This window comes from Zasmidium cellare (genome assembly GCF_010093935.1).
Source record: "Zasmidium cellare ATCC 36951 unplaced genomic scaffold M409scaffold_38, whole genome shotgun sequence".
NCBI classification, from domain to species: domain Eukaryota; kingdom Fungi; phylum Ascomycota; class Dothideomycetes; order Mycosphaerellales; family Mycosphaerellaceae; genus Zasmidium; species Zasmidium cellare.
Window position 1 is genome coordinate 371243 of NW_022986982.1, and position 23175 is coordinate 394417.

The following is a 23175-nucleotide window of genomic DNA, read 5'->3' on the forward strand; positions in this document are numbered from 1 at the left end:
TAGCTATACTGTCGTCAACACAACCCTTCCAACCCTCAAACCACCACCTCACCCCTCAACCATCCTCCCCCCTCATAACACCCTCCTCCCCCAGCCGTCCCATAAACCCAACAACCCTTTTACTGATAAGCCAATGACCCGAAGACCCCGGAATCCCCTCCCCATCAGTCAAAACCAACACATCTTCATACTTGCCCCACGCCGTAACCTGCTGGCCTTGCCACTTCCCCTTGCCGAAATGGATCCCGGTGAAGTACGTCGTGGCCGTGGCCGTCTTGCCGTCCTTGGCGATTTCGATCGTTTGGGTTGTGAGGGCGTGTTGGGATGTTATTGGGGTTAATCTCAAAACAATTCGATGAGTGCATGTACAAACACCCAGGATTTGTGTCTTTGGAAGGGGTTTTCTACCTATTCCGAATCCCATCCGCCACCTTCTGCACCCCCCGAATCTGCCCGCTGAACGGGTACGTCGCATCTACATCCTCCGTGAAGACCTTCCGGAGGAGTTGCCAGTCTTGGGTGTCCAAGGCCACGCAGTAGGTGGCGATTGTGTTGCGGATTGCGAAGTAGTCGATTGGATTTGGTCCTGCCATTGTTTGGGATATCGTCGTGGAAGGAGGGAAGGAGGTGACGTTGAACGGAGAGCGAGCCGTTGATGTCGTTGAGTTTTCGGGTGAACGATTCGCCGAGAGCTTGAGTATGCAGGGATTTGAGGAGTTGACGGATTCCGTTGTTGCTTGTGGAATGTTTTGTTGTTTGGTTCTGCTTTCTGTATAGGTTTTCAATCTGTCTTCGATCCCAACGTTTCTTGTCATTGCTTGAAGTGCAGGATGGCTCTACAAGACGCCCTTTCTCCCGGAAGATCTCAAGATCTAGCGTGGCTATGAGCAGAGACGCGCTTTCTTTGATCCTGTTGGCCTCTTGGTCGCAAACCACCATTCTCAACGAAAATCAGCCATTGTACTTCTTACCTCTGGATTCGGCCGCAACTACGTCGACCTTCCATCAATCTGGGCCTTTCGACTGTTCTTCCAGGATCTGAGACCCCTGCGAGCGTCTGACAGGCTTCTGGAGCACCGTACGGACCTGCCTCCGGCCGTCATCCTTTATTATATCAATATCGCGTTAACGTATCAACTTTCGACGACCCTATTATCCGGAGTATACCTTGCCAGGCGCTATAACTCAACCCCATGAAACCTTGGCCACTCCTCTTTTTCCAAACGAGCAATCGGCACCACAGCCCGCCGGGGAGACGTTATTCCAGCCCGGTCAAGCCATGATATTACAAAATGAATTTTCGGCTCCACATCGGACAGTGCGGCCTGATGGTCTAGTGGTAGTGAGTTTCACGCCCTCGAGTCTATTGTAGGGCTTGTGCTGATTTCAGGCAGTGATTGTCGCTTCGGGAAATCACCCAGCAGGTGTACTCTGCTCGATATTGTGACAGGCGTAAGTCCTGGCCATCTCAGATGGTTTTATCACATTCGTCGTATGGAAACTAATTATCTGTAGCCCGGGTTCGAATCCCGGTCAGGCCCTGACCTAACTCCAAATTTTTGAGATTTTTTGGCCTTATTATACGTGTTTTGGAGCGCAAAATCATGATATGCGTTGACGTTGACTTCAGGCGGCGATGGTACGACAGCCTGACGTTCCCATAATATTTTGACCACCCGAGTCTACTCTCCAGGTCTTAATCAACCACATCCATCGACCCTGGACCTTCTAGATACTTAGGTCAGGACATACCTTTGCCTCGAAGGTGTAACATCCCGAGGCTTGGCAAGACTCCGTTAACGCGTTAACGATCAACTGAAAAGAGGAGAATTTCAACAAAAGGACAATGAGGAGCGATCATTAAAGACGATGGCATGCTTGTTGGGCTATCTACATACTTGCTACTGGTCGCTGAGGTCCTGCATAGACTCGTACGTCTGCAGAATGAGCATGACTCCTCCGAGGGCACCAAGTTCCTTTGTTCTGCGGAGGATTTCAACAGAGCAAGGCAAATCGACGGTGCAGAAATGGTACTATCATCGTAATGAGAAAAATGTGGAAAGAGGGGCACTGTGATTCCAAAGGAACTCAGGTGTGCTCTTTAATCAATACCAGGGGGAGCAAAGCCATTATGCATGCCTTCCAATCCATAGGACCCGCTATCGTCATGCCAAAACGCTCAATAAAGCTCATAAAAACCATAAATTCATGCTCATCCAATCATCTCTTGGTCGTCTCTTGCGCTTCATCAACTGCTATAGACAGTCTCGAACGTCTCCTTCTTGCACTTCTCGCAGGTCCTCTCCTTGATGGTATAGAGTGACACGATTCCTCTCTTCCAGTCGACGCCACCGAACAGCATCTCACGCCGCTTCCTCGTCAATGCCACCGCCATGTCCAGCAGGTTCCCGTCCCGCTGGGCACTATCTTCCATCGCCGATACGATTTCCTGCTCGTGGCAAAGGCAAGGCTGGGACGTCTGCGATAGCGTCTTGCCAAGAGCCCTCTCGACCTTGACTTTGATCGTGATGGAATCGTCCGGCAGACGTCGGAGCGTGTAGACTGTCGTCATCGATCTGAACGTACGCGGTACCGTGTTGAAGCGGATGTCCAAATGTGTGAGGAACTTGGCCGTGTTCTGGCGTGGCAGCCACTTCTCCATGATGGTCGGATCAGTCATATGGCGGCCATTGTACAGGTTGCAGGCGTTCTTCTGCAAGATGAAGCGGTTGTCTCCGTAGAAAATCGACAGCACCTCCCTCCGCACCTGGCGACTGACAGACGCCACAACAGGCTCGAGTGGGAAGCGCCGAATGATCGCTCCGCGCAGTTCTTTGGGCCTCTTGCATGGTCGTATGGGCCTCAGCTGCACCTCAATAGGCTCGTCATGCACCGCCAAAAGACTCCAGATAGCGTTGCGCAGCTCTGGCGGCAAGCTCATCAATTCGAGCGGTGGGTGCCGTGACGTCTTCGTCGAGATCAGTACGGGTGCCACGTCGACCTTCTTGGTCTTCTTAGGCTTCGGTGCTTTCTGCGGCCGAATGCTCTGTTTGAAGTCATCGGGTTGGGCGTGCTTCTTAGATTGTTTGCTGCACTTCGACGACTTCGCCTTGGTCTTCCCCGTCGAAGGCAGCGGCTTGTGAAGAGAGAATGAACCGAATCGCGGCCCTGGCCATTGCCGGCACGTGGTAGGCGGTGCAAAATCGAATCGGAACTGTGGTGGTAGTTCGTCGTGAAGTCGGAGTTGGCCAAAACAGATAACGACATCGGCGACAGTGAGCCGCTCGGCGGCGGGTTTGTTGAAGCCCTCGAGCTGGTCAACCGCGGAGTCCATGATATACTCAAGTTGGGCCTCCTGCGCCCTGTCGAAGTCGTTGATGGAAATGACCTGCATTTTGCCGATATCGAGTGGTGTGAGTTTGGAGTGTTTCCGCGGTGTCGGGTCGAACGGCATATGAGGTAGTTGGTCTCGGCAATAAGGTGGTGCCTGTCGCTGTAAGGAAAGGAAAGTCAGTGCGTCATGTGCGGCGGCGCAACAGGTGTGAATCAAGGCGGTTCTAGGAGGTTCAACATGTCTGTGTTGAATGGGGAAGAGAGAAAGGGCGTCACCTGGATGGGAGAGGGTAGCAGCGAGGTGGTCGGTGGCCGGCCGGCTTGCTCCGAACGGCCCGCCCTCACACGATTTCACCTCATGAACATTGCAATTGCAGGTGCTGTTCACGTATACAGACATTTATCATCATGTGACGAGTCCTTCATCTCAAGTGGGTCACTTGTACAACGCGTCTTTCGAGGCATATGATCCTATTACAGTCCTGCACACTCCAAAATCAAACGCTCGCATATTACTGTTTGTCGACGGGGTATCTTCCTATTGCCACAAAGTCCGCTCTCAAAACGCCCATGAAACAAACGAAATCACTTTTTCCTGCCGTTAAACAACATCCATCACTTGGCCGGCGTGTCCGGTACGTCCCAAATACTCTTCTTCTCCAGCTGTTCCGTCAACATAGAACTACCCACGCCATTGCCAACAATGCCACCTTCTCCGTCCATGGGGTTGTGCTTCCACAGGCTTTTCGGTGGGCTGCGTAGGGTTTTCCGCTCTGGGCTAGTTGGAGTTGGGCCAAAAGGTATATGGCCAGTGCTGCTGAAGGTCGGAAGCTGCCTGCTGCTTGAAGGTCTGATTGGTGACGACGGCGTGCGTTTGGGGCTCACTGGGGAGCCATTTGATGATGTGTGCGCAGCAGGCTTCATCCATGAGGGCGAATAGGAAGAAGTAGAGCGCACGTTGGAGCCAGCACCGACTTTCAGCTCTGATCCCGCTGGGGAGGGTAGCTGCTGTGCTGGGTATGTTGGACCATCCTCTGGCTTCAAAGCCGGCGACACACTGGCACTACCACCACTGTTGGCGTACTCTGGGAACTCTAAGTCCTCTGCGGGTGTGCCTAGGGATGTCGGTACCTCAATCGGAGTAGGTTTTCGTTCTGGAACATGCATAGGCTCGTTGGACAAGCTGTCGACGGGAGCATCTGCAATGATGGGCCCAGTGTTCTCCGTTGTTAGGCTAGGCATACCCCAACCGCTGGTATCGGCAAGCATCTCCGTAGTCTGCGCAAAGGCAGGCTCCGCTACGCTATCATCCGCTCTCGCGATGTCTCCATCATTCTGCGCCGTTGAGACGACAGCGCCAGCTTGCGTTTCTGATTTGGCCAATCCGGTAGAGACTGGAGCAAGAGGCTGCTTCTGAGGCACAGCTCCCTCCTTTGCAGCTTTCTTTGCAGCTGCGTTGATACGTCTCGTCTCCGCACCCTTCAAAGCTCTGGCGCGCCTCTCGGCATCGAGCTTCTCCTTCTGCTTGCGATCGTGCTCTTCTTTGGTACTGCTTACTTTGAGAGTAACTTTCTTCAATCCAGATGCCAGTCGATCGACGTCTGAAGTCTTGGCGTCGCCGCCGATAGCCTTATTGGAAACAGTTGATGTTGCTTTCGGTGCAGAGGTTAACGGACCGCCCCCGATCGCATCGCGCTTTCGATTCTGTGAAGGTGCTCGGACTTTCTTGTTCACAGCCTGTGGGTTCGGCGTAGGGATTGGAGGCGGCTTCATGGTCCCTACAGTATTCGAGCTTGTCCTACTCGACATTGGGGGCCTTGATGGGATGGCAGGTACAGGGGGCGCGTCGTGATCGACTGGCGCATCTGTCGATCCTAAGGCACTGCCAGCACTCTGTCGTCGACTAGCTCTACGCTGTTGCGTAGGAGCAGCATCCTGCGTGGGAAGAACATCAATAGTCTCACGTCTGCTTGCCCGAGACTCTGACCGGCTGACAGAGCGAACACTAGCCGTCTCGTCACTATGAGCGCTCTCGGCATACACTGGGCCTTTCGCCCTGCGATCACGAAGCTGCCGCGGTTGGCCGACCTCGCTAGGCTGCGCAGTAGTCTGTGGCTCCTTCTTGGCACGTGGAACTTCCAACTCTTCGACCGTGCAGCTCTTGGTCTGGCGGCCGATGGGAATGAGCAGTTTCGAAAGCTCTTGAGTAGCTACGACCCAATCAACCTCTGGGATCGGCGGTGTCGGTGGTCGTGCTGCCAGCGGCGCTTCTCGCATGGTTCCTGAAATAGAGCGAGCGAACTTTTGAGGATCCAGCACTTTGTAAGCAAACGATTCTGTTGGCGTGGCATAAGTAGGTTGTGGTCCACCTCGCATCTTTTTGGCTTGCGGCGGAGGCGGTGGGTTGACCTTGTTTTCGAGCGCGGTGAGATTGTCTGCCGACCACCAAGTCTTGTCGTATGTGAGCGACGTGCTGAGAGAAAGTCCGTTCATCTGAGAGCTGAGGTCCATTAGATCTTCGACGCCAGCTGTGTCTGGTGTGACAGGCGAAGCACATAGGCCTGACAAGTGGCTGAGTACACCGCTGCAGAGAGCGCGATCGCTATAACCACCTTCGAGGACACTGATCACACGACCTTCGCATCCCTCAGTCTCTTCTGCAAGCTTCACCACATCACGAGTAATGCGGGCATAGAACTCAGTCGGTACGTTGACTTTGTGCCTCTGCATACCAGAACCCTCCCACTCGCTTGCGTCGAAGCCGGCAGAGATGAAGATCGCCGTCTTTGGTTGGACTTTTCCTTCTTTCAATCGCTGTGCATGGTGTTTGAGGAAAACCTTTGCCTTGTCGAGCAGCACTGAATAGCGCTCTTCATAAAGCTTCCAGAATTCGTCTTCTGTCTTCCAGGTTTGAAGATGTACATTCCAAATAGACTGTCCATGGGCGTTCTCAATGCAAAGACTGGCAGCTTGGACTTTCTCATCGTCACCCATCTCGCATGGGTAGCTGTTGATGTCGTGGATGCTGTAGTACCCAATGTCCGGACTCAGCTTCAGCTTGCTGTTCGGCTTTGCATTCAGGCGCTTCACGTTATTCTTGCTATTCCGCTCCCATGTTATGGCCTGGCTACCATCTCCGTGATGCAGATCAAAGTCCAGGATGGCAGCATGGGTAAGTCCATGTGTCTGCGCGGCGTATTCAATCCCTACGTGAACGTTGTTCAGCCAGCAAAAGCCACTTGGATGATCTGCTGAACAGTGGTGGCCAGGCGGGCGGACTGCAACAAATGCGCGCTTGGTGTTTGTGCCTGGTTCGAAGATTTTATCAATGGCGTCGGCAACACCACCCAGCGCGCCCTGAAAAGCATTGAGCGATTCGGGTGCAAGATACAGATCGCCTTCATGAAGCCTCTCTTTCTCTGGCTCGCCAGGAGTAGACGTCCGGCTAAGTTCCTTCGCTCCTGCTGCCAGCTTTTCACCTGCAGAATGACACAATCCCTGTAGCTCTGACATCCAGGCTGTGCCATGCACGTTCGTGACATACGTGGAGGTAATATCCATCGATCGGGCAGATCGCCTAATCTTGAAGGGTGGATTGGAAAGCTCGCGATTGTCGGGGTGAGGCGAACGCTTTGCCCCTGCATGGTGTCCACCCAGGCGTACGTAGGCCGTAGAGGCTCCCAAGACGCTGGCATGGATGCGCTCGGGTCGTTCTACGATCATTGACAGGCTAGTCTTGGTCGTCTTCAACCGCGAAAAGCGATGTCCATAGCATGCATCGTGCAGAATGACAATGGTTTCGGCATCTGATTCCGGTCGCTCGTGGCCCAGTAATTCTCTGCTGAAATGATCTGCTGCGATCTGAGGTGCTGTGAGAGGTATGGGCTCTTCGATCGGCTCCATAGTAGCTTGCGCTTCCCTCAAGCCTGAGATCAAGTTGGATATAGATCGCTTCGGTGTTGGCCGCCTCTCTTGGTCGTCTGGTCCGCCCAGCGACGTTCTCGATCCTTTTTTCATCAAGCGTGGTGACGATGGTGGTCTGCTGACACTGGCAGAGCTAGATGGGCGCCGTGGCAAGTATGGCGCATTTGAGGTTCGTGGGGAGTCCTTGGTGATAGGAGACGTAGCTGGTTGCGATGTGCGGCGGGAGAGGGGCGTCTTTAGACCGGGCGTCGGTGGTGCTGAAGACATGGGGCTGTATGTATCAGAGGCTGCTGTCGCAACTGACATGTGTCTCAGTGCGTCGCTGAGATCGTCCGTGTCCAGTTTGATGCCATCGGGCGGTCTGGGTTCAGACGCTGCTTGCGCCTGCTGGTCGGGGTCTGTCGGCGCATGCGACGCCATGATGGGTGTGTATGCTTGATTTAGTGGCGCATTTGGCGGTTGGTATGGTTGAAGGTGGTTGTTGACAGGTGCAAACAAACGGGATGCGCAGTGATGGTGACGCGCGAGACAGGGGTTTGAACCTTGGCGCGTCTGGAGAAGTGCCAAGCCTGCACCACTTCCTCCCACGGCTCCCACCATGTTCCAACTGCCTCACCGACCTCACGCCTTGAACATGTTCTTCAGCTTCGCCAATGCCTTCTTGGCCGGACCCGACTCCGACGACTTCTGGCTGCGCGTGGTCGTCGTTGGACTTTCCGGGATGGTCAGCGCATCAAAATCGAAGTGCTGTGGATGCGAGAGCTTGGTGGCCGCGCGCTGCTCGTCGTAGAACAGCGACCGTCTCTTGCGACGGTTCTCCGCCTGCTCGCTCGGATCGTACTCGTGCATTGGTTCCGAATCGCTGGAACTGGATCTGCCCACGTGTTTGATGGAAAACACACGCTTCAACTCGTGTCGCCGCGGATTCTGGGGAGGTATGGCTGGGGAACCACGTTGACGCGTGCCTCTGCGCATCCTGGCCACCGATTTATGAATATCAAATGTCTGGTACTGCCAACAACCACACTCGCTAGCCAACTTCTACCCGTCGTACTATTTCTTCGGCCCCTGATCCTTTTCGGTGCAAATACTCGAGTGGGCTTTGCGAAGCGCGCCGGAACTTCGCCCGATACGTCGTCGAACCAATCGAGGACGTGCAATGGACCAAAGCGGCTACAAGTGTCTGAGATTGAGGCTGGTTGCAAACGTCATTGAAGCGCAGAAGAAATAAATTCTCGTGAAAATTGGAGGAAGAAAAATTCCATGTCGGATGTCATGCAAACCTTTTACGCATCTTGTATGATGCCTGCTCGCTCTCCGGCTTCTCACCGCGCAGTACGCCAATTGGCCATATCGATGGTGAACCAACAACGCGTTTCTTCTACTCGCCGACGGAATCCGCAGCGGTAGTGTTCGATTCTACTTGGACGAGTCTCGAGCGACGCTGTTTGTGTGACATTATCCGGATCATCTGATCCTTGCTGACAAAAGCGCAATCGACACGTGTAAACCCCTTGTCAAAAACGGCCCCAGCCTTGTTCAGCACTATGACAGACGACGCCGAAGCACAATGGCGGCATCCTCGGGTCTCTTCACTGTATCTTGGCCGCTCGCACACTTGCTAAACCACATTGCCAGTGCTGTTGAAAAGCCGTGGTGCATCAAGTGCCGACAAAACCGCGGCATGGCTAACCTGCGTTCTGCGATGAATCTACGATGGACAAACACCGGATCTAAACTTATCGTTGCAACGTGGAATTGATCCATCTCAATGGGTCTATGCGATCCAATTGGAGTTGGTCTACGACGGTCTCTAAAACGACCGTCAATGATACGATCATGCCAACAATACAGAGCAATGCTGAACTCTCACGTCGGACACCCGACAAGCGGAACGCCGAGCTCGTGTCGAAGACGTTGACTCCGAGACAAGGCAGGTTCGTGGCGTTGATCATCCCCGCAAACGTCCACACGCGGCGTGAAAGTCAGTGCAAGTCAACCAAACGGAGAACATCCACTGATGCGTGCCACCTTCCCGACCAAACCTATAGCCACTTTTCTCAGAGACGTCAGGATCAACTCTTGTGGCAGAGATGCCAAATACCCAGTGCCATGTGTTGAAGACGGGAAGTTGCGGCAGAAGAAACGATATGCACGATTGATTCGAGCCAAGATCAACTGCGGTGAGCCGCTATGAACAAGCCTCAGCCTTCAATGGCGTCGTCGATGTCTATGATGGAACGAGGTAAGTATATCAACTACAGGACGGCTCAACAGTCGCCAGAGCCGCCCTGCCTTCATCTCCCTCTTCTCACATATCCAGCATGCGCTTCTACCCCCTCCTCGCCTTTGTGGCCTCGGCCTCAACTGCCGCCATCCCAGATGTCGAAGCCCAAGCAAACGGCGGAAGCAGCAGTCCCAGCTGCAAGGCTGACAATAGAGAGATTGCCATCTCCAAGGCGGCATTTCTCAAGGCCAAGGTCATTCCACCCAGGCCATCGCAGTACAACGACAAAGTGAATGTCATTCCAAGCTTCAATCCAGATGCTACGATTGCGATTGATTATAATGGCAAGCAAGTGGAGTATGGGACGAAGTTCCAGACGACGGGTGGGCTGTTTCGAAAAGTGCATACGCTCCTCAGGGTGTTGGCTGACGACAGATACAGAGACCACTCTGCAACCCAATGTTGTCTTCACGGCGGAGTCTGATCTCCGCTACGCTGATTATAACTACACCGTCATCATTGTATGTATTTCCTTCCCTCAGCAGTCTGTCCTCGGTCTTCCAGTTAAAGTGGGATATCGATCCCAATCATTCGCAACCCGTCCAAGCAATTGGAACTACAGTAGAGCGCGCGGCCGCTGCGAAGCACCGAGAGACCTTGCGCTTCTGCATTCCACTTCGATCAGAACAACAAACGTCCATCAACCCTCTAACAACGCCCCCTCCCAGGCCGACCCCGACGCCCTCTCCCCGGCGGGCACAACCCCCGGCCCGCTCCTAAAAAACTACCTCCACTGGATCTACTACGACGCCAAACCCTGCCTCGAACGCAAACAGCAACCCAGCGCCAAAGACCAGCCCATGTACGCAGCGCCCACGCCTCCCTCCCCGCAAGCGCACCGCTACACGTTCTTGGTCTATCGCCAGCCGAAGGGCGTGTACACCCCGCCGAACCCCGCGACGTTCCCGCAGACGCTGGGGGCGAGTCGCGGCATGTTTGATGTTAATGGGTATGTGAAGGCGGGGAGGTTGGAGGGGCCTGTGGCGGGGAATTATTTTTTGGAGGCGGCGCCGGTTGGTGGGGGGTCGTGAAGGGGGGAGGAGGGATGTTGTCTTGGGTTTGTGTTGTGAGTGGGATGGGTTGTTGATCGTTCAGCCTAGTATGATTTTCTTCTCTCGAGGATTTAACAATCGCCATGCCTCTGAATGGATTTGCCCGATCCCTGTTCTCGTTGCTAATCCATCGTCCCATTCGATCATCATCACATTGACCATCTCGGGATCCTCATCGTTCCAAGCATCTGTATCGAAAGGCACATGATCCTTCTCCTCGCCATCCTTATCCATATAGTAGAAGTTCGCATCATCGCGACTGTACTGGCTGATAGGAAAGTAAACAGGCCACGGACGATACGTACTTGACAGAGCAACCACCTCAACCCTCCTCGTCCCATACTCCAATGCATCTTCCGGCCTCGCCTGCAGGCCCTCCAACTCCTCCCGACTCTTGTCCATATGCATCAACACCATCCCCGCAAACCTCCCCTCAACGAAAACCATCTGACACCTGGAGGCATCCCCCCAACCTACGGACTCGCAATCCAAACAGTACCCCCAAACCGCCACGCTGATTTCCACCTTCGCAGCCAGCGCCGTAAACGAGAGCTTACACCACTCCAGATTCACCAAAACATCATCATCGAGATCCCCCGGCTCGAACTCCTCATACACATCCTTCCGCGTAGCAACAAGCACACGAAACCCATCCCCCACCATCCCCTCCTCATCGAACTGCTCAACCTCCCTCCCATCTAACACCTGTCCGGAAGCAACATACGTCGCGCCACCGACCCAGCCCGCCCAGCTCCACGACGGGAAGTCCAGATCGAAAGCATTCTTGCCGCGGCGAGTGCTGGGACCTAGGGGCAGCCAGAGGAGGAAGTGATCGAGGAGGTTGGGCGTCAGGGGCATCCCGCAGAGGAAGCGGTGGTTCGTCTCCCGCGTCACGGCTTGCAGGAGGCCGGCGATGCCTTTGAGGATGTCGCTTGGCACGGTGAGGTTGCGGGTCGTGTACCACCGGATCATGACTTCGTAGGCGGTGGGGGTGCTTGCGATGCCGGTTGCGTGGATGGCTTCGGGGGATGGTGGGGTGGTGTATTGGCTGCGGGCGAGGGGTTTGTCGTTGGGGTGGCAGGAGGCTCTGCGGATGTAGTCTTCCGCAAAGGTATCTTTGGCGCAGAAGAAGACCACTCGAGTGCGCGTGAAGACGAGGTGACGTTTGGAAAGAAGGTGTTCTTGGAAAGTCCAGGCGCGTGAATACCAGCGAGATCTGGAAATGGTTTCGTCGAGATAGCTCTGGGTTTCGACGAATTGGAGACCTCTGATCGTGGCGGTTGCCTGTGAGATTTTGCGTGTTCCGGGACGGAGTCCTTGGAGTCCTGGATCGGAGGTGCCTTCTGAAGAGGAGCCGGCTGCTACGATCGTTAGAGCTGCGTATCGATAGACGATGTCCATCCGGTTGATCTGGATCCTCTTGTCTCGTGGGTCGTCTTGGATGATGCAGAGTCTGTCGGCCCATAGGTATCGCTCTCCGAGCATAGCAACGACCTCCATGGCATCAGAGATTGTTGGTGGTAGTCTGTCGATTTCAATTCCACTGACATCTTCCAGGTCTCGGATGTTCTCTTTGAGCAGAGATGTGTACGGTTCTGGCGACCAGGTGTACGAAACAGCAACGTAAGTTCCTCCTGCTGGCAATGGTACCAGGCACTTCTGTTCCACGTCGATCACCCTCAGAAACCTGAGATCAGGCGGTTCTTCAGCCGTAAGGCTTGTTTTAAGCACATTTTTCGGTCTCTCACAAGCCTCGCCGTGGTGATCCTTACACGTCTCGAGACCTTCTCTCAAGAAGTCCGTCTGAATTTCATCATTCACCAGTCGCCCAAGATGATATACCTCATCTCCATCAACAAGCCCTCCTTCCAATCCACTTAGTGCAGTGAGACTATTCCAATCCAAATTAAACTTCACCTGATCAAAATTCGTCTGCGCCAACGACCTCGTCTCCTCCGTCATCTCCACCTCCTCATTGCCCATAAAAGTCACAGAAAGATCCCATTCTGCCCTCACACCTTTCCTTGTGACAGTCTCACAACCAACGCCCATCCATATCAGAACACGGTAGTTCTCGTTGCAGTCCCCAATATCAAGATCGTTGTTGTTGAGGAAGAGCTCCACCAGGAATTGGCAAAAGGCACAGTGTTTCGTGGCTGCTATCCGGTCTAGCCATCCGATAGTATATGTATCGTCGTCGTTAGCACCAGAAGGTTGAGTAGTGGGCCAGATGATCTTTTCGACCAGAGCATCGCAAGTCGAACATATATCCTCGGCACGACTTGATCGCGGTCTTCCCTCATGGATAGGAAGCGTCCATTTGCCGGGTGCTGTGTTCGTCTCATCCATGCTCATCATTCATCCACTCTTCTGCCGAGGGACGTTAGTCTCGCCTGGATTTCCCAAGTAGGAGAATCTGCATAGGATTCAGGACACCAGTATTGTTTGTATAATCACTTCCTGACATTCAGGGGATCATGGCGAGGTGACGGATCCGTTCAATGGAGACCAGATGTCTTATATAGCCTTGCGAATATCCACATTGTATAAACATCAATGTAGTGGTTGTTCATTATGTCAAGGACGAAGGTGCAAAGCAGCAGCTGAAGTGAAGGCGTTTCGACGCCAAGTGGGTCACCACTTCACCTTCTTCCTACCCCAAGCTTCACGTTTTACAACTGACGGCCTCCGAACGCATCGACCAACACATTCGAAAACTTCTGGGAAACAAACGATGCCCACCAACTCCACATTCATCTCCAATCCCCGTGCTAACTAATAACTTCGCAAAAGCTCTAAGCCCCTACACTACCTTATTCCCCTCCCCCGTCCTCGTCCCCTTCCCACCCCTCATATCCTCCAACCCCTTCAACACCGCCCTCGGCCGCCCATCATACCGCACCAACCTCATCCACTCCTCCAAACTCCTCACCCTCTCGGGCAAAACCCCATCCAAAAACCCCATATCCCTCGTCGCCCCCTTCCCCTCGCCCCAAAACCTCCACCACGCCGAGAAATTCTCCCGCCACGTCATGACGCTCTTGTCCCGGGGGGTGTCGGGCCCCAGTGCCCAGTTGGCGTAGGCGTGCGGGTAGGGTTCCGCGAGGGGGAGGTATTCCTCGAGGGGCATCGGTTCGTGGGTCGCGGGGATTCCCGTGACCCGCGTGAAAGTGGCGGCGATGTCTGGGAAGGAGACTTGTTCGGTGGCGACGGCGAGGTTGAGGTTGGTGGATTGTAGGGGGTTGTTGAGGATCCAGAGGGAGTATTTGCCGACGTCGGCGAGGGCGATGAGGGGGATTTTGCCGTTCGCTTGGTCAGTCAGTCAGTCGGATCAGGATATCTCGAGATGATAGTTAGTTACAGGGGCGAGGGAAAGAAAGAACATACCCGCCGGATTCCTCCACACAAAACTCCCATCCTCCTTCTCCTGGGGCAGATACATGCCATCAAACAACATATCCATATACGGCCCCGTCGTCAGCAAACTCACCGCCATCCCCCCAAGCAAACCCCCCTCCCTCTCCCCCCGCCCATGCGCCAGAATCAAATCCCCAATCCTCCCCTTCGCATCATTATGCCCCCAATGATACCGTTCATCCCACCCGGCAATCCGCAACGCATAGTCCGTGTTCGCCCAGATGTAGTGCTTGACGCCATGATGCCGCGCGATCTCGTAGGCGCGGATGCCGTAGAAGAGCTCGTTTTTCTCGCCCAAAGTGAAGCCGTCGAGGTTGACCCAGGCGCCGTGGGGTTTGTGGGCGAAGGCGGCGTGGAGGGAGGGGAGCGAGTCTTGGGTTCCTTGGAGGAGGGTTACATTGGGGAGGGAGGCGAGGGTTTGGGCGCGGGTGGAGGTTAGGTTGCGGGTTAGGACTATGGCGGAGTAGTTTGGGGAGGCGGAGAGGGCTGTTTAGAGGGATTGTTGTTAGGTGTGGTTCTGGAAGCGTTGGTTGCTGGGGATTTGCTTTGGTGGTATACCTTCGACGACGGGGATTCCCTGGGCTCCTGTGCCTCCAATCACCAATATGAGCTTTCGTTCGGACATGTTGTGATGCAATCTATACGTTGATGTAATTTTAAGATATCAAAAAGCTGCGAAAGCTTTGCGGTCCTCGCCCTTCTCTTATTCCTACTATATCGATCAGGATCCATCATCCAATATATGTAGTGTCGACTCCAGTAGGAGAATATCTCTTCGTAACCGCTATCGTTTACTGTTCACCGAGGGTGGATCACATAGACATTGAGCTTCTGATCAGTGATCATCGTCTTCAACAGGCCTATACCTTGTCAACCGGAGGAATGGAGTCATCGATCCGTACGTACAGACTATGATGGCCGCATGGAGTGACCTTCCGTTGACTTGTCTCTTCTCTAAGGTTTTGAGTCCTTGGGATTAAATACACCGTCCATCTTGTGGCATCGTTTGTGAACGTCGCGACTCGCACGTATCTGATTTCTGACCTTGCTCTTCAGGGTTCATGTTGCAGTCTGATGGCTCGTAATATTTTCTCCAGCTGAGTAGCCCGCTGCACGGGGTCAGACGTCGCATGTCCTCAATCCATCATAACTTCATACACGATCTATGCACAGTGACGCGTTCAAAACACCCCTCCGCCTCCACGGTGCTCAAACTCATGCTATAACATGGGATCAATCAATCTAAAGGGCAAGGAAAGAAGCCTGTTGTATTCCTCGAGTACCTCTCGATCCTGTCACGTTGGTACTATCCACACTGGGAAGACCTGCGAGGGTTTTCCATGCTTCATCTCCATCCTCATCCATCAGGCCCACCATACTCGATATCCATAGCAGACAGCCAGCCGAAATGCATTTACCGAATGCATCTCAAGAAGAGTATGACACCTCCACCGGCGCCCATTGGGATGTGATGGGATAGCAGAGCACAATGATGGTGTGCGGCGCAGTCAATGCTGCGGATGTGCGAGAACGCTGCAGGTAGGTCGTCATCAATTCATTCGGGAGTCCCTCGCTCGGTTGCTCGTAGACAATAGGAGATTCGTATCCACTCTCGTTCGCTGCGAAAGGGGTTGATAAGGTCAATGGTCCGCCTGGGATCGCCATAAAAGTACAGGAGATCCAAAGTCACAGCCTTCACGTTCTCGTGCCAGCCTCGAGCTCACCAGCACTGACGACAGGTTCCTGTGGCTGGTTTTGCTGACTTTGTGATGTTCGCCGGCCAAATCTTGGCATGGTGGTCAACCGACTCCGCCATGACCGACCGGGTGTTTGTTGATCCTGTTGCTCTTGTCGCTGCGCCGCAGGATCCTGATAGAATGCCGCCTGCGCCTCTCGTTCTCGCCGTAACCGCTCTTCTCTAGCAGCATGCGGCGCATAGAACTGATTTGTGTTGTCGTTGAGGAATAATACTCGAGGTGCAAACATCATACGCCCTCTCATCGCAATGCCTCGACCACCGATAAAGGCTGTTGGCGGTGGTTGCATGCCATGCGCATTCCTTCCACGTCGTCGAGGGTCTGCTGAAGGATCTTCGCCATCTGGGCGAGGCTTCGGCACGTAATAATCCGCCTTGCAAAGAGGACAACACGCCCTCCTGCTTGTAAGCCAGGGGTCCACGCATGATCCATGGAAGGCATGCCCACACGTCAAACCTCTCACGTCATCGTCATCGTCCAAAGTATCCAGACAGATGGCGCAGGAATCTCCAGGTGCTGCGAGCATTTCTGGCGGCGCAGCGGTGCGAATAGGATCGTCTTCGTCATCGTCATCCAAGCCGCTTACGACGGATGCGTTCCTATCATCCGCCGATGCGACTGTCTCGGTCGTCTCAACCACGCTCTTCTCGGGAACCTTGTCAGAGCTGGAAGTGGCTTCCGCATCTGATACTGGTCGCGCATGCGATATGGCATTGGCATGGTCCTGTTGCGCCACGCTCAGAGCCGTTGGGGGTCGCGCGGTATCCGTAGACTGTTTCGCAAACTGTGTCTCGATGGTGCCTTCTTCCTCCTTCAGACTGACGGGTCTGCTCTGTGGGTTGACCCCACCAGCGGCAGGCAGTCCTTCGGCCTCTCTGCTCGATCGCCAGATCTTGTATTTGGTCAATGGGAAGCGCTCATTGACCTCCTCCATCGACATGAGCTTCTTCTCGCGTCGTCTCCGTCGTGGGTGCGGCATCTGGGTGAGGTCGACGGGTTCGCCATGTTCATTGAGAGCGCGGGCGGCGCGATTGCGCTGATTATATCTGAAGCAGTACTTAACGCCGACAATGATCCTGTGCATGATGGATGATTAGCGTCATGTACTACTAAGACGGCGGAAGCAGCCGGGTAAAGGCAGGCATAAGATGTTACCAGAGGTTAGTGAAGACGACGCCAAAGCCCAGGGCGACGAAGAAGAGCAATGGCGAGCTGGTGGGGCCGCCGCCGCTTCCTCCTCCACCGCCGCTATCGCCGGTCGGGGTGGAGGTCGCCGAGCTCGTGGTGGTCGACGACGACATGGCGGATGCTGGTGGTACAGTGCGCGTGTGTCAGACGAATCGTCAGTCGTGAGAGTCGCCAAGACGAGGAGTCGTAGTTGGACGAGTGCGGCTCAGACGGCTGACATGCTGAACCTTGTCGGGCAATGCGGAGTCGGGGTGGTGGTGTCGCTGGTCCTGTGATCCGGTGAAGTGGCGGACTGGGATACAGGGCGCGGCGAGACACGCAGATAAGGAGGGGCGATGATTGCCCGCGGGATGGCAATTGGAGAGTGTAGGAGGTGCAAATCGATGATTCAACGATGCTCGAGCGATTCCAAAGCGCACGCACACCAGAGGCAAACGCGGCGTGACCTGTGTGTATCTCCCTCACAGCAAGCAGCAGCAGCAGCGAGATCCTGCTCTGGCTCTGGCTCGTCTGGCGGCGGTTGGCAGCCAATCGAGGCCAGCTCGCGTTAGATGCAGCCGTGGAAAAGCGCGAGATCGCTGAGATCGGGTACTGGCTCGGCGAATCTGTGCCGGCGGTATTTGAGATGCGACGGGCTGCTCAGTCCGGCGGCGGTAGGTCGTAGGAGGGGAGGCGACGACGAGGGATGGATTGCGAGGAGGTGGAGGTGGAGGTGTTGACAGCGAGCGGCTTCACCCTGCCTTTGTAGCGAGTGCGTGTGGCGGTCGTATGGCATTGCGCCGGCAGGAAGAGAGGCGCGCAGTTTGGAGGTGCGTGGCGCGTTCGGGAAAGGATCGCCGCCAACGTTCACTGCTTTTGAACCAGCCAGCCAACCTCGTCTCCCACACGTTCGCCCGCGACTCAGTCGTGCCACGGTGAATGACTTGCTGCCCAGCTCCAGACGTCACTTGTTAATCTACCACCGTCGTTGCTGTCCGAATTGCACGGCTGGGGATGTTTTTGTTGTTCCACCGCTCAGCCGCCACGCCCCGTTTGGACTGCGAGATACTCCTGCATGCAGCCACAGCTGGCCAGAACTCAGCTCGTGCTACGACGCCTATCCAGTCGATGAGGACGCCGACGTGTGAAGACTACCCTCGTCGTTCTGCTCACAGTGGAAGGCAAAGAAACGTCGTTTCCATCGAATCTCTCGAAACGACCACGCTTTTGCCCGCACTTTAGGCCAGCTGGATGGCTTGCGAGTAATGGGGATGAATCCTTCAATCTGAGCCGAGCACCCTGGGTATGCATCGAAGAGGTCCTTGTCAAACGCTTCTTCACAGCCAATACTCAAGCGCCATGCAGCTGAGCACGCAGACGCAGACCTGGCTGGCAGGGATGCAGTAGAGATGGAGGGTGGACGGACGCATTACACAACAGCTCACTGCGGAGGCATATTACACTGCGAGCAGGCAACTATGCCTCTTTCTTTTCCAATTCACTGAAATCCAAAATGTGCGACTACGGCGAGGAAGACGTAGAGAAGTTGCTCGAGTTCACATCTGAGCCGGAAGATAGGGGTATGATCGCACTGTCGATGATACAACGCCACCTACTGGGAGCAGAGCAGTTTACAATTCTGGGCCCTGACAGCTACCACAAAATTCCCGAGCAGTACGAATACCGCCGGCTGCCAGCAAGATCGATTCGCCTTCTCAAAGTCTACCCTTACTCTGAATCATCATATGAACCACTGGTCGTGAGTCTTCACGTCGTCCCTCTCGACACTTCTATCCCCTTCGACGCTTTGTCTTACACCTGGGGACCCCCAAGCTGGGCTGCTAGGAACGCTGCTGCAACACAGGTATTCACGCGAGTCCCGAGATGCTACCCCGTCTACTGTGGATCCAGCCTTGTTCATGTCACCAAGAACTTGAGGGATGCTTTAGTGCAGATTCGTTTCCTACAGTCCGACCCGCAAATTGCAGAGCAAATCAAGTCCGTGTATGAAGAGTCTTTGTCGCCTTACCTCTGGATCGATGAATTGTGCATTGACCAAGAACATGCGCAAGAGCGTGGCCAGCAAGTCTCGATGATGGGACAAATTTACAGCAAGGCCAATCTTGTCCTAGCCTGGCTTGGAAATCAGGAACCCATCACGCGGTACGGGCTCGAAGTGTTGCAGCAGCTGGAGACGATCATGCAGGCAAGTCGCTCTGAACGCGTAACATCCGCTTCGTTTCTCGATGAAAGGTTTTGGCGGCGGACTGGATTCGAACCCTTCTCGACCGAGAAGTGGCAGGCTGTGATCGATATTCTCACCAGAGAATGGTTCACTCGAACATGGGTAGGGCAGAGATGACCACGATGACTGCCAAAGCTTATTGAGAGCGTAGATCATTCAAGAGGTCGGACTCGCCTCAAGACCCGCAGTCGGTATTTGTGGTTCTACTGCGCTCCCTATCATGGCAATCGTCCGGATCACAATCCTCCTGCTCGCCGCCGGCTGGTGCAATCTGATCAGCGATCGCATAGAGACGAGCTACCCAAAGGATCATTTCAAGTTCATTCAACGAACACTCGCATTCCACCCTTTCCAATGGCTGCGGAACATCCAAGAACGCACCGCACAAGGAGATCGATATTCATTTCACTTATTGCAGGCATACACCTTCCCCTTGACCTACTGCTTTGACCCGAGAGATAAGGTCTACGCAGCGACGGGCCTCGCAACTGAGTTCACTACTAATGGCGCCATGACATTCCATATTGACTACGACGAACCCCCGACACGCACATACATTCGAGCGACCAAGCATTGTTTCGAGGTCTCGAAATCTTTGGACCTTCTCAGCATTACAGTACACCTTGATCGCGGGCAATTTGTGACGGATCTGCAGGACTTGCCATTTTGGTGCCCAAACTACTCATCCAACGACTTCAACGACGGGCGCACGCAACCATTGGACCTCCAGCCAGACGATAAACGTATGGCAAACACATTTGCAGCTTCTGGCGGGAGCTCATATGTACCAGTCGATGCCACACTGAAATCCCCTCTCCTCAAAGCCACGGGCATATTCCATGGCAACGTCGTGGAAGTCGTCGATTCAGAATTCTCCTTTGAGTGGAAACAACTATCGGAACATATAGAATTCCTGGCACATCTCACTCCTCCGAGCCCAGCGCCCCTGATAGAAAGTTTCTGGAGGACCCTGGTCCACGACATGTACGACCCAGACTCTGCCAACCAGCCGCATCCTGCGGCCGAAGCAACCCGGGACGACTTCTTCGTGCTCTTGTACATCATGCTCAAAGGAGCGCTCCGCAAAAAGCAGCACGAAGACCCGGACATCAGAGCCGAACTCGAGCGCATGGCATCGAGCATCGACAGACTGCGAGAAGTCTATCCCGATGCAAAACTCCTCTTCCCGGATTTCGCCTATTACCTCACCTTGCACCCAGACCTCACCAATAGCACGTCTTTCTGGGCCATTGAAGATGCCCAGAATCCGCTCTCTCGAGACCCCGTCTCGGCTCCAAGCCTCGTCTTCAACATTCAAGCGAAAGCACGAAGTCGACGCATTTTCCGCACCAGCGACCAACGGCTTGGGATGGGAACGAAGACCATGCAGGCTGGGGATGAGGTCTGGCTGCTCGCTGGTGGTCGGGTTCCGTATATCCTGAGACCGCTTCCCAATGGCAACTACGAGTTCCATGGCGAAGCGTATGTGCATGGCATCATGATGGGAGAAGCTTGGCCTAGGGATGAAGGTTTGCTGAGGGATGTTGTGCTTCGGTAAAATACCTAGATCACAGCAAACGGGCAGATCTGAAATGTGTTCGCGAGAAATCTGGATCAGCTTGATCCCAATTGCTTTGGCATGCCTACCACGTTTGCTCGCATGTGAAACCTCGTTTGATGCGCTAGTGGCTTGGCTGAGATGTGTTTAGAACACTTGCGAAATCGCAAGCTCCTTCTTCTGCACCGTCGTCTCATCTTAGACATCACGGTCAAGACAGTTCACTGCCGGCTGAGGAGCGCTCGAGGTGTTGAAACTGTCCTCCAATCTGTTCACGATATCCTCGCTGACCACCAAGCCGCAGATGGCTGAGCACTGCTCAACGATGGCAATCGGCGTAGTGAGGCTTCTCGCGGACGTCTATTTGTACCTAGCAGCGGCTAAGCGCTCCGTTGCAGGTTTTTCTGCTTGGCTAGGCTGCGAGCGATGGGGATACATGTTCCGTCGTGAGTGGGAAACCCAGGGTCAGGCACATGCTGAGATTCAGTCTTCCCATACTCAGGTAATCTGTTTCTCGAATTAGCGACTCTTTCCGCCCTCGTACGAATCTGATGGTGATATATGCGTGACCCAGAATCAGGAAAGCGTGGACGCATGTGAAAGTGCAGGGGTCCAGCGCTAATGGCTTGGCGTTTGCGCGACTGCCTATAACCACCCAACAACTTTTCTTCAGCCATCAGTCACCTTCCACCTCAAACAAGACGTCTCCTCCATCTCTCGCAGTCACCTCAGGTATGCACGCGACGCTCGCTTATCTTCATGGCACTAACATCCTCTCCGCAGATGGCTCCATCAGGCGCACGGCCGCGAGCCAAGAAACCCTCCCAACATCAGGTCCAGCAGGAGCTGCGCCGAACCTACTACGAGACGTAGAATCAAGCCTCAACACTCCTGCGTCTTCCTCAAGAGCTCCGCGATGCAATCTACGACTTCGCAGTCCCTCACGACTCCGTCTTCAACATCGATGATTCAAGAGACGATGCCCGCATCAACGACGTGGGAGTTGGCACCACACACCTCTGCCGGACGATACGTTCGCACGAGTCCTACGAGGGACATTTTGCCATCACGCAGGTCTGTCGGCAGCTACGACGGGAAACACTTCCGGTGGCGTATGGCCGCAATATCTTCATGTTTCAAGTGGAGCCAGAATCGATTTGGAACTACAGCATCGTGAGAGCTCGAGACAGGAGAGGCTCGAGTGCCAGAGCAGAAGCCTGGATCGAGACTCGACCGGCCGAAGCACTGCCGCACATCTGTCGCGTCATTCTGCACCATCGAGGCTCGGAGATATGGCTCGGAAGCGATGTCACGGTTTTGTTCGAATTTAAGACCATGAGCTTCAAGAACGTGAGCTTCAAGACCATGATCATCGATGACCGAGGCTTTTGCTTCTTCTGTACGTTGTATCGTAGGTCTAGGACTCACTGTGTGTGTGGGGAAATGGAGCGGAGAAGCGTGGTGAAGGCGGAGAGAACGAAGGCCTTCGAGGAGAAGGTAAACAGTAGTAGAGCCATGATTTCCAAGAAGCCTGCTGTGAAGCTGCCGAAGCTCATCGAGGCCTTTCTGCAGTATTTCAAACGGTAAAGCTTTGAGGGCATGATCGGCTGCACCAGGTGGGAAAGGATCTTGATTGTGTAGCTCTAGGAGACTACAAAGGAGGAATGGAGTTTATTGAGCATGTTCTCCCAGCAGTCAACCACAGAAGAACAGGCACAACCCACCCATGACCAAGCGACCAACGAGAGCTCAAACGAAATGAAGTCGGACGACTTGACTTGTCACAGCACAAAACCCCCAACAACGAACCTCCCAATCTTCAAATCTTCACCTCATACCTATACTCATCAAACCTCGAATCCCAATAATTCCGACAATAAACCTCATCCAACCTCTCAATCAACCCCTGCTCCCGATCCACCACAAAATCACAATACCCCAAAAACTCAAACGCCTTCCCATTCGGCGGGAACCTGCCGGCGAGATCGCCCGTCATCGTCCCCTTGCCGATGTACTTCATCACGCAGCCTTGCGGGGTCGGCCAGATGTTGAGGATCTCGGGCACGTGGAAGTCCGGGTTCGCGTGGATCCAGAGGTTGTAGTGGTTTGTGAGGGCGGAGGTGCCTTTGCGGGTTACGCGGAAGCTGTGGTCGGTCCAGATTCCTTCGCGGGTGTAGAGGGTTGTGAGGGATGAGGCGTCTTTGGTGGACCAGCTTGCTGCCCAGGCGCGGGCGAGGCGTTCGCAGAGGGCGGCAACTGTTGGGGAGGTTGGTCGTCAGTTTCACTCAGCGCTTCGATGCGCGTTGATCGAGTGCCTTGCGGTAGTACTTACAGTCTGAGTCTGTGGAAGACATGCTCGCGGGGAGTGATAGACGGCAACGTAGGCTAAAGTCTTTCCCTGCTATCTGGATAGATTGAATAATTCTTTGGGCTGA

The 23175-nt window shown here is 54.3% G+C and overlaps 11 protein-coding genes across 11 annotated transcripts; 3 read left to right on the top strand and 8 right to left on the bottom strand.

The window, feature by feature from the left end:
* Positions 1-55: 55 nt before the first annotated feature.
* On the bottom strand, positions 56-593 carry M409DRAFT_27735 (uncharacterized protein; the record flags this gene model as incomplete). Its single annotated transcript, XM_033808704.1, has 2 exons — positions 56-341; positions 409-593. 2 exons carry the CDS (start codon positions 591-593, stop codon positions 56-58), a joined length of 471 nt encoding a protein of 156 aa, XP_033662899.1.
* Positions 594-2248: 1655 nt separating this feature from the next.
* On the bottom strand, positions 2249-3454 carry M409DRAFT_27736 (uncharacterized protein; the record flags this gene model as incomplete). The annotated part of the gene is made up of 1 exon (XM_033808705.1): positions 2249-3454. One exon carries the CDS (start codon positions 3452-3454, stop codon positions 2249-2251), a length of 1206 nt encoding a protein of 401 aa, XP_033662900.1.
* Positions 3455-3948: 494 nt separating this feature from the next.
* Positions 3949-7677, bottom strand: M409DRAFT_27737 (uncharacterized protein; the record flags this gene model as incomplete). The annotated part of the gene is made up of 1 exon (XM_033808706.1): positions 3949-7677. The coding sequence occupies one exon, from the start codon at positions 7675-7677 to the stop codon at positions 3949-3951; it is 3729 nt and encodes a 1242-aa protein (XP_033662901.1).
* A 201-nt stretch (positions 7678-7878) lies between these two features.
* Positions 7879-8232, bottom strand: M409DRAFT_27738 (uncharacterized protein; the record flags this gene model as incomplete). The annotated part of the gene is made up of 1 exon (XM_033808707.1): positions 7879-8232. The coding sequence occupies one exon, from the start codon at positions 8230-8232 to the stop codon at positions 7879-7881; it is 354 nt and encodes a 117-aa protein (XP_033662902.1).
* A 1349-nt stretch (positions 8233-9581) lies between these two features.
* Positions 9582-10575, top strand: M409DRAFT_27739 (uncharacterized protein; the record flags this gene model as incomplete). Its single annotated transcript, XM_033808708.1, has 3 exons — positions 9582-9867; positions 9926-10005; positions 10213-10575. The coding sequence occupies 3 exons, from the start codon at positions 9582-9584 to the stop codon at positions 10573-10575; spliced, it is 729 nt and encodes a 242-aa protein (XP_033662903.1).
* A 1134-nt stretch (positions 10576-11709) lies between these two features.
* M409DRAFT_37478 (uncharacterized protein) lies at positions 11710-12558 on the bottom strand (the record flags this gene model as incomplete). The annotated part of the gene is made up of 1 exon (XM_033810737.1): positions 11710-12558. A coding segment is annotated over one exon (849 nt), but the record flags the coding sequence as incomplete, so codon positions are not given.
* Positions 12559-13399: 841 nt separating this feature from the next.
* M409DRAFT_27741 (uncharacterized protein) lies at positions 13400-14638 on the bottom strand (the record flags this gene model as incomplete). The annotated part of the gene is made up of 3 exons (XM_033808709.1): positions 13400-13905; positions 13984-14499; positions 14572-14638. The coding sequence occupies 3 exons, from the start codon at positions 14636-14638 to the stop codon at positions 13400-13402; spliced, it is 1089 nt and encodes a 362-aa protein (XP_033662905.1).
* A 1070-nt stretch (positions 14639-15708) lies between these two features.
* M409DRAFT_27742 (uncharacterized protein) lies at positions 15709-16854 on the bottom strand (the record flags this gene model as incomplete). Its single annotated transcript, XM_033808710.1, has 1 exon — positions 15709-16854. One exon carries the CDS (start codon positions 16852-16854, stop codon positions 15709-15711), a length of 1146 nt encoding a protein of 381 aa, XP_033662906.1.
* Positions 16855-16918: 64 nt separating this feature from the next.
* On the top strand, positions 16919-17233 carry M409DRAFT_58771 (uncharacterized protein; the record flags this gene model as incomplete). Its single annotated transcript, XM_033813997.1, has 1 exon — positions 16919-17233. The coding sequence occupies one exon, from the start codon at positions 16919-16921 to the stop codon at positions 17231-17233; it is 315 nt and encodes a 104-aa protein (XP_033662907.1).
* Positions 17234-18450: 1217 nt separating this feature from the next.
* On the top strand, positions 18451-21917 carry M409DRAFT_58772 (uncharacterized protein; the record flags this gene model as incomplete). The annotated part of the gene is made up of 6 exons (XM_033813998.1): positions 18451-19284; positions 19334-20664; positions 20892-20987; positions 21315-21472; positions 21678-21814; positions 21882-21917. The coding sequence occupies 6 exons, from the start codon at positions 18451-18453 to the stop codon at positions 21915-21917; spliced, it is 2592 nt and encodes an 863-aa protein (XP_033662908.1).
* A 642-nt stretch (positions 21918-22559) lies between these two features.
* On the bottom strand, positions 22560-23094 carry M409DRAFT_27744 (uncharacterized protein; the record flags this gene model as incomplete). The annotated part of the gene is made up of 2 exons (XM_033808711.1): positions 22560-22996; positions 23073-23094. The coding sequence occupies 2 exons, from the start codon at positions 23092-23094 to the stop codon at positions 22560-22562; spliced, it is 459 nt and encodes a 152-aa protein (XP_033662909.1).
* Positions 23095-23175: the final 81 nt, after the last annotated feature.